This window comes from Pan paniscus, chromosome 22, assembly GCF_029289425.2.
Source record: "Pan paniscus chromosome 22, NHGRI_mPanPan1-v2.0_pri, whole genome shotgun sequence".
Taxonomy (NCBI): Eukaryota; Metazoa; Chordata; class Mammalia; order Primates; family Hominidae; genus Pan; species Pan paniscus.
The window spans coordinates 26,984,065-27,001,188 of record NC_073271.2 but is presented as its reverse complement, the minus strand read 5'-3'; the positions used below and the strand labels follow the sequence as shown (position 1 = coordinate 27,001,188).

Sequence of the window (17,124 nt, the reverse complement as noted above, 5' to 3'; positions counted from 1 at the left end):
CTGATTCACTGCATCAAGCACATGGGCCTTAGGATGTTGAAGGCATCCATTGGTCTCTCTAATTCCTGTAAGAATCCCCATCACAGTGTTCCTTGATAAAGAGCTGTCTCTCTACTCTGAACATTTCCAATGATGTGAGACATAAAATTTCAATTTTTATGAGCATCAACTAAGCCCATCTCAGGGATTCCCAGTCCTGGTGTGCTGGCAATTTAGAGAATGACAGTAGTTTATTTTCATGGCGAAAACAATATTTTCAGCCTCATGTCCTCTTCTGGAACTTTCCCACTTCCCATCAAGAAGTAGAGTCCATTTTACCTCCCCTTGGTATCTGGATGGGCTTTTGGGATGCCTTGTTATCTAGGGTATAGCAAAATTGATGTTCAATGACTTCCTAGGTCAGAAAAAGTGATATATTAACATATACTTATCATATATAAATATTTATATATTGATTATAAAGATATTCTATTAATATATAGATTATATATAAATATATTAACAATACTACATGTTAATTATATTAATATATTTATATATCATATAAGTATATGATATATATTTATCATATATGATATATATGTATCTTATATATGATATATGTCATATACTTACATATTTATCATATAAGCATATATTAATATATTAATATATACCCTCTTGAGGTTCTCACTCTTGGAACCAGCCTCAGTGTTGGAGAAATCCTGGCCCATAAAGAGGCCATACATAGTATTCCCACAGTGGCAAGTGTCAGCTGCCATAAATGTGAAGAAATGAAACTTCAGACAATCGCAGGCTCCCCATCCATCTGGAGCAGAGAGGAACTGCCCTGCTGCACTTTGTGTAAATTCCCAAGCCACAGAAGCCATGGGCATCATAAATGGCTGTTTTATGCTACTAAGTTTTGGGGTGATTTGTTACAAAGTAATTGATAAACAGAAGAGGGAGCAGGGTACTTGGAGTGTGTGTGTGTGTGCGCGCGCGAATGTTGTGAATGGGGATTGTTAAATGATCATATTCTCTAAAATAAAGTGAATTTTGAAAAATTAAAAAACTAAACTACTTATTCAGTATCTATGAAACCATTGTATTAAATCATTTAAATATTTATTAAACACACTGCTGTGATTTTTATCTTGATAATTTTTGTCATTATTTTCATATCTTCACCATTACGAATATTATTTTAGTTTAACTTTTATATTATATTAACTTTTATGTTTATTTATAGTAACTCACTTTAAAAAAACTTGCTTAAGCTTCATTTTATGTAATATCCTCAAAATTATGGCTTGGATAACCTAGCCCTATTTTATTAACACATTTAAAAATAAATGCATGACTAATTAAAACTATAAAGGAGTTGTCCATTTACTACCAAAAATTTTCTCCCATTTCACAGTTGGTGCATGTCTTACTTTGTTAAAAAGCATCTTTTCGTTTTGGAAAACAACAGTGACACGAAACTGACAATAATATTTGCCAAACTTTTAGTGTTTTGGATGTCACTCTTAGGGACTGGCCTATGTTAAGGAACCAGCATAGTAGATCCACATTACTAGGAATACATTTGAAAATCTACCAAGAATCTAGCTGCATTTCAAGACTTTTGTAGTTACTGATTTGGCCATTGCAGAAATGGCTTTAAACACCCAAACGTCACTTGCTGGATGCTCAGCTTGTGTTCAAGTTTTTTTTGGGATTGCATGGACAGAGGCATGCATGTACCCTTAGGGGCCTAAGCTAGGAATTAGAAGGCCTGGTTATTATTTCTAATTCTTTCAAATAGCAAATATTTGGAATCTGGGTGTCTCAACCCAAGTTCCCCGAAAAGCAAAGCTTGAGACAGTTTTGGTGTTTTATTCCAGGGATTGCAGTGCAAGGGTAGTGAAATAGAAGAGTAGGGAAAGCAACCACAAGAAAGTGTTATCAAGTCAGCCACCATTGCAAGCAACTTGTGCATGATCCCATGGGACTTCCTGAAGTGAGTTTCAGAACTGTATTAGTACGTTTTCAGGCTGCTGATAAATACATACTTGAGATGGAGTAATTTATAAAGAAAAAAATGTTTAATGGACTCACAGTTCCACGTGGCTGTGGAGGCCTCACAATCATGGTGGAAGGCAAAAGGCACATCTTACATGGTGGCAGACAAGAGAGAATGAGAACCAAGCAAAACGGGTTTCCCTTTGTAAAACCATCAGATATTGTGAGACTTATTCACTACCATGAGAACAGTATAGGGGAAGCTGCCTCCATGATTCAATTATCTCCTATTGGGTGTTTCCCACAACACGTGGGAATTACAGGAGCTACAATCGAAGATGAGATTTGGGTGGAGACATGACAAAACCGTATCAAGTATTATCTACCTGGAGGACAAAAGTGGGGAGTTTTCATCCTTTGCTTTGCATTCTCTGTTGCCTACACTTGACCCCACTTCTGGGTGGTACATATGTGAGTGCAGAGAAAATTAACATGGACTTTCCTTGCCATGGCATCAGAGAAGACCTAGCAGGAAGCAAGGAGCACGTGAGTTGCCTCAAAGTGAAGGAAGCACTTTGGGACTGCACCATCACGAAACTGGCTTAAGTGTGTGCAAAGAGGCTACAGTAAGAAATGAAGTGAGACAGTTTCAAAGTAGTGCACAAGAATGTTCGATGTGCTTGGCAAAGATGCTCCCTGTTTCGGACTTGGCTTCTCATCAATCAGATAAGAGAATTGTACGAGAGGAATTTAAAATGCAGCACTGGAAGTCTGATTACCAACCTGAGATAGTGCTGGCCTAATGTTACACTCCTAATCCCCCAGACAGGCAGATCAGACCAAGAAGAACTATGTTGAAAGGGCATAAGCACAGGTCAATTAAGTCATGTTAAGAGAAGACCTATCTACTTTGCCTGTCTCCTACATAGATTCCAGTATCCTTACCCCACAGAGTACCTAGTAGGCCCTCAACAATTCTGGATCAGGGAAGGATGATACACCTTGGGAGACTCGGTGCCTTCTCTCTTAGGTCCTGTACATAAACATTACTCATGTCTGGTTACAAATGGGTCTCCCTCTCTTTATTTGCAAGGCCAGGACTGGAGCCCATGCCAACGACACATGGGCTTTGCCACATGGGAGTTAGTTGTGCTGAAAAACACTTGGGATTCTACTCACCTTTCTTGACAGCACCCTGAAATTGATCTCCAATGAAGACACACATGAAAAACCACATGAATCTGAAAACAGGCATCAACAGAGAGAATGGTTCAATTTAGAATTTTTCAACCTTGACACTGTCCTCTGAGGGTTTATTTTTACACAAGTCATGTAGCTGGTGATTGCTATTTTCGGGTTCTAAAAGCAGCAACTATTTTGCTGGTCTTTGCTTGTTTCTTTCACCTTCTGCTTTCTGCCTTAGAGTTCCTTCCAGCCCAAATTATTCAACCCTTATGATTGATGCTTTTTGAAAAGAGTTTGGAAAATGAATTTCAGTTCCGTTTTGTGGTGCAAATCACTGAGCCTCCAGGGGTTTATAATGTCTTGGTTAATAAAGATTCTGGAGATTCAACCCAGAGGTCCGTGAGAAGTTGGAAAGAAAGCAGAACAACTCAGCCAAGATGTATTTAATTTTTAAAACAACCATTAAGTTCTACACTTAAGCTTCTGAATTTCCTTTTTATATTTCTTAAGAGACTATGAATAGCTTCAATTTGAGAGGGTGATCATTCTGAAAAAGTGCAGAATGACAGCATTTCATTTCATATATATTAATTTTTCCACAAGTTCGCTATTCCTCCATTCGATGAGGCTAAGTGGTTTTCTCTGAACTGGCATTGGTCAACATTATTATCAAATTTGTGATGAAAAATATCCTTTCTGCCTATCAAACCTCCAGCCTCCCTCACATGCTTAGCTCATTTTACTCTCAAATGCTTGGCCTTGTAAATGATTGCTGTGATTCAGTTTTGAGTGAAAGAATTGCTCATTTCCAGCCTGTGATAATTATTGTATAAGGCTTAGATTGTTCTATACAAATGAGAGCAAATTATCCATCAGTGATGAAGATAATGGGTAGTAGTTCCTCGATCTCTCCTCATCTGCTCCTATTACCCATCCCCTCACTTCACGCTCTGCAGACTTGAGAATAATAATCTTCACAAGACTTTTTGCTGAGTTGAAGTTTGAGGTTGTGCCTAACTACATAGTGATAGCAATTGGCCATGTAATTTTTTCTTACATTCCAAGGAAAGGATGATTTATTAATTTCATTGAACAACATTGTCAAATTAAAATTATGTAGAGTTTCATCAAGCTTATGTGACTGTCAGTACATGTTTCTTTACTTTTGCAACATACAGTGAATGCAGATAAAGAGTCAAAGTGCTTGCATGTGACAATAAAATGCATGAGAGTATCAAGTAGCTTGCCTACCTCTGTGTGGCATGGTGTATTTTCAGAGAATAGCAGAGAAGTGTATCGATGTTTCACGTTGGCAAGACCTTTATGAGAAATGTTATTCACAAACTCTGAAATCATTTTAATATAAGACTTCAGAAATAATCTGCTTGTAGTCACAATGTAAGCTGAAGTTTCTTTTAATAATTAATCTAAGGGATCTACTCAACATTTTCCCTCTATTTAGCACCTGAAAAATGGCAGACTCTGGAAAATGGATAAGACTGAAAAATCAATTCACTTATCTGCTATGCTCTGAAAATTAGTTGTATGCACAGCTATTATACATAATTATAATTTCAAACTATAGCTTCAAGCTATTAATGTTTCTCTATTCTTTTTTGCTTTGTTTGTAGTGACCTTGTGTCTTATTCTAAGGATTAAAAATTGTTAAATTGGATACAGAATGAAAAAAACATACGAAGTAGGACAGCAGTGCTTGTGACTTACTATTTTATTTATTTCCATTGTTAGTCAATTGATGAACCTAGAAGAGAAATTATTATATCCTTTATAATGTCATCAATGAAGTATTGATTGATTGATTAAAAATAGCAAATTCTTGTTCACACTTGAAGGAAGGCATCTCATCACATTTAAATATCCTCAGTGTGAGTTGCTAGTTCAGAGACTCTGTTTTAGTTGAATCTCAACTTAGTCAAATATAAACTGCATGACCTTGGCGAGCCACCCAGGGTCCCTGAACTTCAGCTCCAGTATGTGACATGATACCTACTCCACAGAGTTGCTGTAAGAACTCAGTGAGATGAGTTGTACAAACCTTTATTTTTTTAAATTTTATTTATTTTTTTGAGACGGAGTCTCTCTCTGTCACCCAGCCTGGAGTGCAGTGGCTCGATCTTGGCTCACTGCAAGCTCCGCCCCCAGGTTCATGCCATTCTTCTGCCTCAGCCTCCCGAGTAGCTGGGACTACAGGTGCCCACCACCTCACCTGGCTAATTTTTTGTATTTTTAGTAGAGACGGGGTTTCACCATGTTAGCCAGGATGATCTCGATCTCCTGACCTCGTGATCTGCCTGCCTTCGCCTCCCAAAGTGCTAGGATTACAGGCGTGAGCCACCGTGCCCGGCTGAGTTGTACAAACCTTTAACTCAATGCCTGGAAGAGAGTTGTGTGCTTAAAAGACACTCATTTTCTTTTTTCCTGAAGTGATGGAAGGTATTTTCTAGGATCCTTTTATCTGTAATTTCCAGCTTTCAATGGGAAAGACAAATCAAGACAAAGTAATAACTTATACAATTGTCTGTCATTCCAGGAATGTGGCAGTAGGCACTGAAACGTTCTCCTTTGTAACTCTACTACTCACTTCAGATTTTGGGCATTGCCACAATTAAGTACTCTTCCATAGTAGCCTGTGAACCTGTGGCTGGGAGAAGCCTGTAAACTAGTAATCCATTTTACAACATGCAAGCCAGGCCCTAGGGCCAAGGACTCAGGCCTTCAAACACCAACTGAGATACCCTCTGTGGTGGGAAGAGCGTAGCCACAACATTGTGGAAAGTAGTCATCTCATTAATTTCACCCCGTTCCTGGGAACACATGGTGAGTCACTGAGGGAGGGTCAGGACATTGAGGTCTGATATCTGGGAATCATGCTATTGCTCACAGCGCCCTCTTCTTTGGGTGTGTCGTTAGTTTCCAATTAGGGATTTCTGATGAGTCCTGACATAACGCTGTTTGCTTTGTGGATATTTAAAACGTAGCTTACCTGTAGCTCTCAAATACATGGAAATCCATTTTATCCCCTTACGCTCCCTCATGTAAGCTAGTTTAAAAATGAGTCAGATCCTACAGCTGTTTTGGGACAGACATACCACTGACCACTTGAAGCGATGTTGAAGTTGCTTATTTTGCCAGAGTTGAGGCAGTTTACTCATCTATGTTCAGGTGGACCCAAACGAGCCATCATTCTGGTGTTTAAAATTCATTATATTGTAGTGAGATGAAATAAAGTAGAGTGATATCCTTATAGCTTCCCCAAGCATAAAAAGAATAATTAAATATAGCACACTCTTCACACATCTCTTCATTACCAAACATTGATTAAGTGCCTGCTTCCCCCAGCTGTGCCTCCCCCTTATCCCTGATGGAGACAATGACCTTGAAGAGCCTTTAGTTTGTCCATAATTAAAATGCATTCTATCTATAAGTATATGTGTGAAAATAAATATCTTTTGAACATATTGAACAAATTGGGAGAAAGACACTGTACCCTTTCAAATTAACATTATGATAATTTAAAAAATTAACTAAGCCTTTTCCACTGGCATATTAATGAGACCCAGGAGTCACTATTATCCATTGTTATTAAATTAAACATTTTAGGAATAAAGCTCATCCAATTTACTTAGAAAGGGTCTTGGTTACAAATACAGTTGCACTTAATTAGCTTCTAATTTGCTTTGTTGCTTGAACATAAAGGGTGGGTCCCACTGCCCTCTAGCCTTCCCACGGGCATCTTGTTTGAGTCAGTTGATTAATTTTGAGAGCCAGCTCAGATTTTGGATACAAGTCTCTGTGCCCTTTGTTCGTGTCAGGTGTTGTCACTGTCATCTTGAAACGTATTCAAGGAGGCACCTTCCCAATGAGGAGCTCCGTTAGGTGTGGTAGAGTGACTGATTAAGTTATGTTTAAAAGATATTAAGTCCAGTGACAAACGAAACAGGGCATGGGCTTGTAATTGGTCCTGGTAGGGACGGAGAGAGTGTGTGATGGTAGGATGGTGGCATCTTTGGTAGGATGAGTGTCAGGTCAACACTCATCATAAGCAAGATGAATGAGGGACAACATGTGGGCTGGGATGACCAATAGCTTTGAAGCTGCCAACCAGCCTTCTTAATCAGACTAAGTACAGTACAGAAGACTTGTGATTTAGTTACCAAACTACTAAACTTTCTTTATGAGGGTGAAGGCTTCTTAAGAGACAATTAATGTGTAGATTCACAAGATGTTCTAAGGCAAACTGGTCTGAGCCAAAGAAGCCACGGAGACCAGGGAGAGAGCCCCACCCACCAGCAAGGATATATAAAAGCTCAGGAGTCTGGAGTGATATTCACAACTCAGGAGGTAACTTCAGCAAGCTACCTGCAGCCCTCTGTCTGACATCATGTCCTTCAACTGCTCCACAAGAAATTGCTCTTCCAGGCCCATTGGAGGACGCTGCATTGTTCCAGTGGCCCAAGTTACCACGACTTCCACCACTGATGCTGACTGCCTGGGCAGCATCTATTTGCCCAGTTCCTTCCAGACTGGCTCTTGGCTCCTGGACCACTGTCAGGAGACCTGCTGCGAGCCCACTGCTTGCCAGCCAACCTGTTACCAGCGAACTTCATGTGTCTCCAACCCTTGCCAGGTGACCTGCTCTCGACAAACTACCTGTGTTTCCAACCCCTGCTCAACTACCTACAGCCGGCCGCTCACCTTTGTCTCTAGTGGATGTCAGCCCCTGGGAGGCATCTCCAGTGTCTGCCAACCAGTGGGCGGCATCTCTACTGTCTGCCAACCAGTGGGAGGAGTCTCTACTGTCTGCCAGCCAGCCTGTGGGGTCTCCAGGACGTATCAGCAGTCCTGCGTGTCCAGCTGCCGAAGAACCTGCTAAGTGTGTAGGAGCCAGTGAGCGAATCAAGACTCCGCGACCTGCCAGCTGTTTCCAGGACCTTCCAGCATGCTGCTTGTCCCTGAATAGCTCTTCGTAGCTGACCCTTCTTGTGACCGCCTGACTGCTGGCTACTATCCATGCACACGCTGTCTTTGGCACTCTAAAATTTTTCTGGCCAGCCCTAAGCTTGTTTTAAGGGTTGCTCACTGGTGCTGTGTATGCCTCTGGATGTGTCCAGAAGCTTTACCATCCACACCCCAGTCTCTGATGCTTTTGACATGTTTTCACCTTGCTGCTGTATCTCCTGGCCTCTGCTTTTGTGTCTCACAAAAACAGAGCTTGTCTCACCATGTATTTCTCAATAAACCTGCATTAGTTGGCATTGCAAATGTATGTCTCAGCAGAATTCTTTTTTAAACACTTCAACTTTTAATTTAGTTTTTGGGGGGTACATGTGCAGGTTCGCTACAGGGGTACACTGTGTGATGCTGAGGTTTGGGGTATGATTGAACCCATCTGTCAGGTATTGAACATAGTACCCAATAGGTAGTTTTCCAACCCTTTTCCCTGTTCCTCACTCCCTGCTCTTGCAGTTGCCAGTGTCTATTGTTTTTATCTTTATGTCCATGTATACCTAATGTTTAGCTCTTACTTATTAGTGAGAACAGGTGGTATTTAGTTTTCTCAGTAGAGCTCCTTGTTTGCAAGAGTCTTTGCTGATCAGGGTCTGATTTTTTTTTTTTCCTGAGCCTAGAATATGGGCTTAATCATTATGCCCTGTGATCAAACAAAGGATTATCTTATATTTTACTTGTTCAGAGAGAGTCTTCAGCTGTGTGGTGAAGTAAGGGCTATGATTTTTCTTTTCTTTTCTTTCTTTCTTTTTCTTTTCTTTTCTTTTTTTTTTTTTTGAGATGGAGTCTCGCTCTGTCGCCCAGGCTGGAGTGCAGTGGCACGATCTTGGCTCACTGTAAACTCTGCCTACTGGGTTCAAGCGATTCTCCTGCCTCAGCCTCCAGAGTAGCTGGGATTACAGACGTTCACCACTACGCCCGGCTAATTTTTGTAGTTTTAGTAGAGACAGGTTTCACCACGTTGGCCAGGCTAGTTTTGAACTCCTGAGCTCAGGTGATCTGCCGCCTTGGCCTCCCAAAGTGCTGGGATTACAGGCCAGGGCTATGAGATTTCTAGGAGTAACTTGTCTTCTACGTCTCCTTCAGTTTCTAGGGGCACATGGAATAACTTTCATTTAGGAAAAAGAAAAGTTACCCAGAAAACCAGGTATTTCAGAAAGATGTGCAGGGAAGGGAGCAGCGGGATCACTGAGAAGTGCTGAGTCTTATTTAGTTAGAGGATCACAGTAGAAACCTTTGGAAAAGATTCCTCCATGATCAATCGGGATGGAAGGAGAAGGAGAAAGAAAGAGAAGGCACTTTTCAGGCCCTGAAATTAATCACATCAAAAGAGTGGCTCTAGCTTTATACCCAGCTCACTCATGGTAGTAGATTAGTAGAATCTCCCAACCAGGGATACCAACTGACTGTTCGAGTCAGAGCCCTGAGAAAATTAAAGCTCTGTGTTTTAGTAAATCTGGGCAGGAGAGACTTAAAAAGAAGCATAAAAACCTGTTGGCTTATATTAATACTTAGTCATACTTCTTGCTCGTTCTTCCCTGGAACTCGTGTACTAAATAAATCAAACCATCTGGATAGGTGGAGGTTGACATGCTAAGTCCTTTTGCCTTTTTTTTTTTTTTTTAAGGAAGTGAAGACTGGCTACCAACTGGTTTGCTTTTGCCCTTCTCATTTGTTCTGTCCAGAAAAACATCTTGATTTTCTTTTCAGAGTTGCTCAAGGAGATACAAAAGCAGATGATTTTTACACAAAATGGAGACATATGAGGTACACGTGCCATCAACAATAGGTGTCTTTTTTCATAACAGAAATGCTGGTGTCTCGTGGAGAATTTGATCTCACTCTGTGTTGTCAGTGCAAAATGGATTTCTTATTTCTCTGATGGTTTTTCAGAGGCGAAATATATAGATGATTTCCATATAGATGCAATATTTTTAATTTTTCCCGTTGATGGCTCTACTCTTAGGATTCCCCTAATTGGATTATGTTAGTATGCATGGCTCATGGTAATATCTCAACAAAGCAAGACATGGTTTTTAGTCTATATTAGTTTCATGCCCTCTCTTTTTAAAATAAGCACTCTGGCTTTTGGAAATGCTCTGATTTATTTTAAAATAGAAATCACTAGGGGAACTCTACATTGCCCTTTCAAAGCTGTTATTACATGATTCTCATTTGTTGTTTATTTTAGTCACTTCACATATAATTTGGAAAATTCCCACTTTTTAAGATGACGACAGATTAATTTTTTTTAACTTTCAGCTTTCTAGATTTCAATAAAAAATATAAAGACAGAGGTACCTTCTTTATCTTTTTATTTAGATGGTTACTTGGCTCTAATAGATAACATTTCTATATTAATAATATATAAGAACATAGCCTTTATGGTTAGATATGAGCAAGCTTCTGCCTGGGCTATTTATTGTGACAATGTGAACATTTAAGGCTGTGGTAGCTGTCTTGCAAAGCTATTTTCTTGCCTTCATTTCTGTTTTGGGAATCATCTTCTTTGCTATTAGAGCTATTCTGTTTGTACTTGAACTTTGGAAGTTCTCTCCATTCTTTGCCTTATTATATAATAAATTGTAAAGTTTCAAAGTTTGTTTTTGAGAACAGTCTTTTAAAAGACAGGGCAGTGATGATTTCTTTCTCTTCATTTACGGCCTAGAAATGCAATTTGTATCCAATATCTCATAGCTCCAGGGAAGGAGCATAACTTTTCCTGATTCTGCCACTTGGATGCAGGTTTGTCGACGTTTCTGAGCCTTAGTTAGCTCATTTGTGTGTGAACCGGAGATAATGGTAGCATCTCACACCTTTGTTTTCAGGAGTAAATTGAGATAATATACATGTAACCCAAGTATCAGCTGAGCCATCCTGTCATTTAACATTGAAACAAAAATAGCTCTCTTATCTCCTTTTGCTGTTTGGTGGAAGTCTTGGCTGCTCCCAACATCTCCGAGGAATCTGAGAGTAGACAGGTTGGGGAAAGATGTCTAACTTTTTTCTTATCTTCTTGGGCTCTGAGCTTCTACTTGAGAAGAATTAGTTCATTTCATGAATTTTCTTCCTATGTTATGGTCGGCTTCTGTTCAGACTACCGTGATTCAGATATTTACACTTCCTTTCCATGATTTTCACTAAGATCCACTTACACAAGGCATTTGTGTTTCTAACACTTTATAGAAAGTTTGAGGACACAGAGAACATTTATACTCTAGTGATGATAACAACTTAAATCTAATTAAAATTTTTTTTATCATGGTAAAATATATATGTAGCATAAAAGTTGTCATTTTAAGTATTTTCAAGTGTACAATTCAGTGGCATTAAGTAAATTCACAATATCATGTCACTATTTCCAGAACTTTTCTCCATCCCAGACTGAAATCTCTTGGCCATTGTCTTCGGTACATTATCTTAATGTCCCAGCTCAAAATCAAATTTCTCCCTTCTTTTCTTCCCTCCCTTCTTCCCTTCCTGCCACCTTCTCTCACCGTCTCCTTTTGCTCTTTTCCCTCTTCATCTCCTTTCCTCCCTCTCTCCCTTCTGACTTTCTTTCAACAAACATTAGAATACCTCTAATGTTCCTGTTATCCCAACACTTTGGGAGGCCAAGGCAGGTGGATCACGAAATCAGGAGATCGAGACCATCCTGGCCAACATAGTGAAACCCCATCTCTACTAAAAATACAAAAAAAATTAGCCAGGTGTGGTGGTGCATGCCTGTAGTCCCAGCTACTCGAGAGGGTGAGGCAGGAGAATTGCTTGAACCTGGAGGCGGAGGTTGTAGTGAGCCGAGATTGCGCCACTGCACTCCAGCCTGGCGACAGAGCGAGAGTCTGTCTCAAAATAAATAAATAAATAAATAAATAAATAAATAAATAAATAAATAAATAAATAAAGAAAGAATACCTCCAATGTTTCAACTTCTATGCGAGGTGCTGGTTATGCAGTGGAAAACAAAGCCATTACTATTCCTGCTCTCCTGAAGCTCATAGTTGGGTTGTGAAGGACAAACTCGCTGATTCTTCAATATCTTCTCCTATATGCTTTGCTCCCCTTAGGGCTTCACATTTTACTTCCAAATGCCTTACTTTTCTCCTCCAATGCATAAAAAGGCTTACCAAGATGCTACATCATGCAAGTTATCAGTGAAGGATGGATGGGTATTCTATCCTTTTACTTATATGTTGCTTGCTTATAATGAAACTATGTTGAAAGCTGAAAGTATAACCTACCTTTGGAATATCTGACTTTAAATCTGAGAGATCTAAAGCTTGCAAGACTCAAAGGAAGGTATTGAGATTTGGTCAAATAGCAGGAATGAATACTGGACACATTGGGACACAGGCCGGAACAGTCCCTTTAAAGCTATCCATGTAGATAGATAAAGGTGGGCTCTGATCTTCGACTTTAACCTTGGTAAAGACCTAGGCTTGGTCTTTTTAGATTTTCTGAAAACTCCTACCTGTGCTTAGGAGTTTGTAAATGGCTTCCTATTTGAAAGACTTTGTGTTTGCTTTTATAAGTCTGAAAGCTTTACTTATTAGGATCTCTCGCTTCAATCTCTTTTGTAAACTGTGCTTTCCTATGTTTAACTGCCTGATGGGCATGTTCAGAGAGATGCCTAGAGTAATACTCAAAGACATTTTCTTTTTTTTTTTTTTTGAGATGGAGTCTCACTCTGTTGCCCAGGCTGGAGTGCAGTGGCGTGATCTCGGCTCACTGCAACCTCCGCCACCTGGGTTCAAGCAATTCTCCCCCCTCAGCCTCCCAAGTAGCTGAGATTACAGGCACCCACCACCACACCCAGCTAATTTTTCTTGTGAGTATATTTTTAGTAGAGACAGGTTTTCACCATGTTGGCCAGGCTGGTCTCGAACTGACCTCAGGTGATCTGCCCGCCTTAGCCTCCCAAAGTGCTGGGATTACAAGCATGAGCCACTGCGCCTGGCTAATATTCAAAGAAATTTTGAAAACTCAAATTGTTATAATATAATCTATTATATTAATTAGACATGATTTGTATGAAACAATTATGATTGGGAGCCAGTACCTATTAGCACAAGTAAAAAGCTATTATAAGCAAATATGATTGCTTTGTGTAAGTTGTTCTGTGCCCTATTATTAAAACAGATGATACAATAAGAATATGTAATAATTATGTTAATGATAGTTGCTGGTTCCTGTAAGAAAGACAGGTGATTACTCTTTTTATTTTTATTTTTAGGACAGAGTCTTATTCTGTAACCCAGGCTGGAGTGCAGTGGTGCAATTATGGCTCACTGTAGCTTCAACCTCCCAGGCTAAAGCGACCCTCCCAGACAGGTGATTACTCTTAATCCAGAACTGGATGTGGTCTAGGGTAGAATTTGTTTAGTGATGTATAGATTTCTCAGCTATATACTTACCACCAAAACAAGTTATTAAAATTTCTTCATGAGAAAGACTTTACAGTTTTGGGCCTGAAACTCTAGCCCCTAAACCACCTTTCTCTTTATTGAAAACATTTTTAAAATGACTATGCAAATATTCTTTGGAACACATCAATTGCAATGGCAGAGAAGATTTTCACAAAAATCAAATATTCTTTTGCTAAAAACTCTCATCATACTAATTTTTGCCTCTTGGTTAATGGTGCTGCCATCTTCCATGTCACCCATAATTGAAATCCTGTTATTAGTTTTTCTCCTCTTTTCCCCTAACTTCACATATTTAATTAAACACCAAGAGCTATTGTTCCTTCTTAGTAGCCATAACAATTCTTTTGGTGATTTTCTTAGCATTTCCTCCGCCTCTGCCTATGGTGGGCAGCCATTGCCTTATACTGGGGTCCATAATAAGCCCCTAACTGATCCCAGTGTTCCTCTTTTCTGCCTCTTCCTCTCTGCATATCCGTAGCAGAACTATCTGGATTAGTTTGCTGGGGCTGCCATAACAAAGTACTACAAACTGGGTGGCCTAAACAACAGATTCAGTAGTCTGTTCATCTTTCTTTTTCCATGGTAAATGATAAAATATGGAAATAAAATTCACTGGAAAATTAAGTGAATTTACCCCCAAAGCTTACTCCATGAACAAAAGTTATAGTTATAAATCCTGGGATTAAAGGTTGCATTCCTTTTCAAATTGATTTGATTAAAACAAGGAAAGAATTTAATCTTTTCATTAGCTGTTGCCAAGATAATAATTCATTGACTCTTCCCTTATCTCTGTATATGATTCTGGAAAGAGCTTGAAAAATATTTCTCTTTCAAGAAAAGCCTGCAAATGATCTGCAAAGCATATGTAGTATTCTTGTAGAAATCAGAAACTTTAGAAGAGGGAACACATTGTTTTAGAAAAGTCACAGGACTTGGAATGAGAGGTCTGGTATTGAATTCAGTTCTAGCATATTGACAGTAAGTTCAGTTGTTTGATCTCTCAGTCACTGTCTCCTCCTGTGTAAATGAGGATAGTAATGCTAACTTCAAGTATTAGCTAAGGTTGAGGCTCACTGTTATAAAAGACAGACTGTGTAAATTTCCGGGATGAAATGAATATACACTTTGGATTCTAAGCATTGCTACTATGAGAGAGAGAGAGTGAGTTTAGGCACTGCACCATTACTTCTATTCCTATGAACTTAATTCATGAGAAATAGTCATAAATGTGCATAATTAATTATAATGAGATATTTTATTATATGCTTCTTATTATATCAAAAATTAGAAAACACATAAATATCTTGCCAGTAGTAGAGTGGTTAAATAAATCATGGCAATGTCTATACAAATGTAGCCATTAAAACAATACTAAGGATCTGGAAATATTCTTGTCATGCAATTACATAAGACAATATGCCACATTGTTACAATTTTGTAAATGTATGTATATAATAAAATGAATACACAAAGTTGTTAACAACAACAACAAAAAGATAAACTGTGTAGTCCTAGTGGCTTCACCCAATGGGAATTTATTTCCTGCTCATTTCAAGCCTTGAATGGGTATTCCAGTTAGTGGGTAGCTCTTCTTCAATATGATTTGAGGACATGGGCACTTTCTGTCTTGTGCCTCTTGTAGCTTCAACTCATGGCTTCCAATGTGGCTGCAGAAGGTCAAAGAGCAGGGGGACTACACATAGGAACTTTCTGTGAGGTGCCTTGGAAGTGACCCCTACGACTTCTGCTCACATTTCATTGGCAAGTTTCCATTCTTATGTCTACTCTTGAAAGGAGACTGGTTCATATGGTCTTGATGTGGGCAAAGGAAGAAGAGAAAATGGGTTTGGTGAAGAGTTAGTTTGTGTCTGCCATCCCTTATAATGTGACTGTGAGAGTGAAAGAGTGTGAAATTAAAGTCTGACTCACAGTAGGCACTCTAAAAGTGTTGACGGAATCTGAACTAGATTTCTGTTTTCATCTGCCCACCAAAGGAGCCCTGTTTTAGGAAACAAGAATTCACAGGAAGGGATTCATTTGGGCACTAATCTAATAAATTCAGAGATTGCGTACAGCAGTTAAGGATCCATCTTTCTAGGAGGCATTATTTTTTAAATCCCAGGGAACATACTTCCAGTCTAAAATTGAGACTTTAGCAATTAGTGCTTATTTAAAAGGAGCTAATTCTGGTAATGTCTACAATAATTGGAAATAATTTAGATATTTCTCGCTTGAAATAAAATAGGAATTGACCAGAAAATAGCTCCATAAATGAAACTAAGGAACTTAATTTTTTTATTTCTTTTTATTATGCATAAACCACATGTATCATCTTACATTATCTAGTTCTGTCCCTTATTCTCATTGTGTAACAATAGTTTTTGTAAGATGTTAGTGCTGGACGACACCTTAGAACTAATTTAATACAACTCCCTCATTTAATGGATGAGGAAATAGGGAGGGAGTGATTTTGTTGTCCTATAAAAAATGACAGGCTGGGCGCGGTGGCTCATTCCTGTAATCCCAGCACTTTGGGAGGCCGAGGCGGGCAGATCACGAGGTCAGGAGTTTGAGACCAGCCTGGCCAATATGGTGAAATGCTGTCTCTACTAAAAATACAAAAATTAGCTAGGTATGGTGGTGGGCGCCTGTAGTTCCAGCTACTCAGGAGGCTGAGGCAGGAGAATCGCTTGAACCCGGGAGATGGAGGTGGCAGTGAGTTGAGATCGTGCTACTGCACTCTAGCTGGGCAACAGAGCAAGATGCCATCTCAAAAAAAAAAAAAAAAAAGACAGTGATAGAACCAATAAGTTACTTCTGGTTGAGGGATTTTTACTATAAATATGAAGGCAACACTATTCAGATTTTGTGGCTGAATAGTGTTGCCTTCATATTTATAGTAAAAATACATTTCCGAATGACTTACTATGTAAGTAGATTGTCCAGGAGTGCTCTATTTCCTGTTAGATTCTATGCTCTATGACAAGGGCCTCTATACCTGTTGCATTTAGCAAAAAAAATTTTTTTATTTTTTCTGAAATTCAAATGTTACTCAGAGTCTTATAACTGTTGCTAAGATATAAACAACAGATAGAAGATATCCTGCTCATAAATGCAAATCAAAACCATAATGAGATACCATCTCACACCAGTTAGAATGGCGATCATTAAAAAGTCAGGAAACAACAGGTGCTGGAGAGGATGTGGAGAAATAGGAATGCTTTTACACTGTTGGTGGGAGTGTAAATTATTTCAACCATTGTGGAAGACGGTGTGGTGATTCCTCAAGGATCTAGAACTAGAAATACCATTTGACCCAGCGGTCTCATTACTGGGTATATACCCAAAGGATTATAAATCATGCTACTATGAAGACACATGCACACGTATGTTTATTGCGGCACTATTCACAATAGCAAAGACTTGGAACCAACACAAATGTCCGTCAGTGATAGACTGGATGAATAAAATGTGGCACATATACACCACGGAATACTAT

The 17,124-nt window shown here is 39.1% G+C and overlaps 1 protein-coding gene across 1 annotated transcript; it reads left to right on the top strand.

Moving 5' to 3' along the window:
* Window positions 1-7,404: 7,404 nt before the first annotated feature.
* Window positions 7,405-13,145, top strand: LOC100996196 (keratin-associated protein 11-1). Its single transcript, XM_055105170.2, has one exon. It carries the CDS (start codon window positions 7,574-7,576, stop codon window positions 8,063-8,065), a length of 492 nt encoding a protein of 163 aa, XP_054961145.1. The 5' UTR covers window positions 7,405-7,573; the 3' UTR covers window positions 8,066-13,145.
* Window positions 13,146-17,124: the final 3,979 nt, after the last annotated feature.

Bases quoted from the DNA above. Each gene is read 5' to 3' on its own strand.
- LOC100996196 (XM_055105170.2), top strand. From the start codon at position 7,574: ATGTCCTTCAACTGCTCCACAAGAAATTGCTCTTCCAGGCCCATTGGA.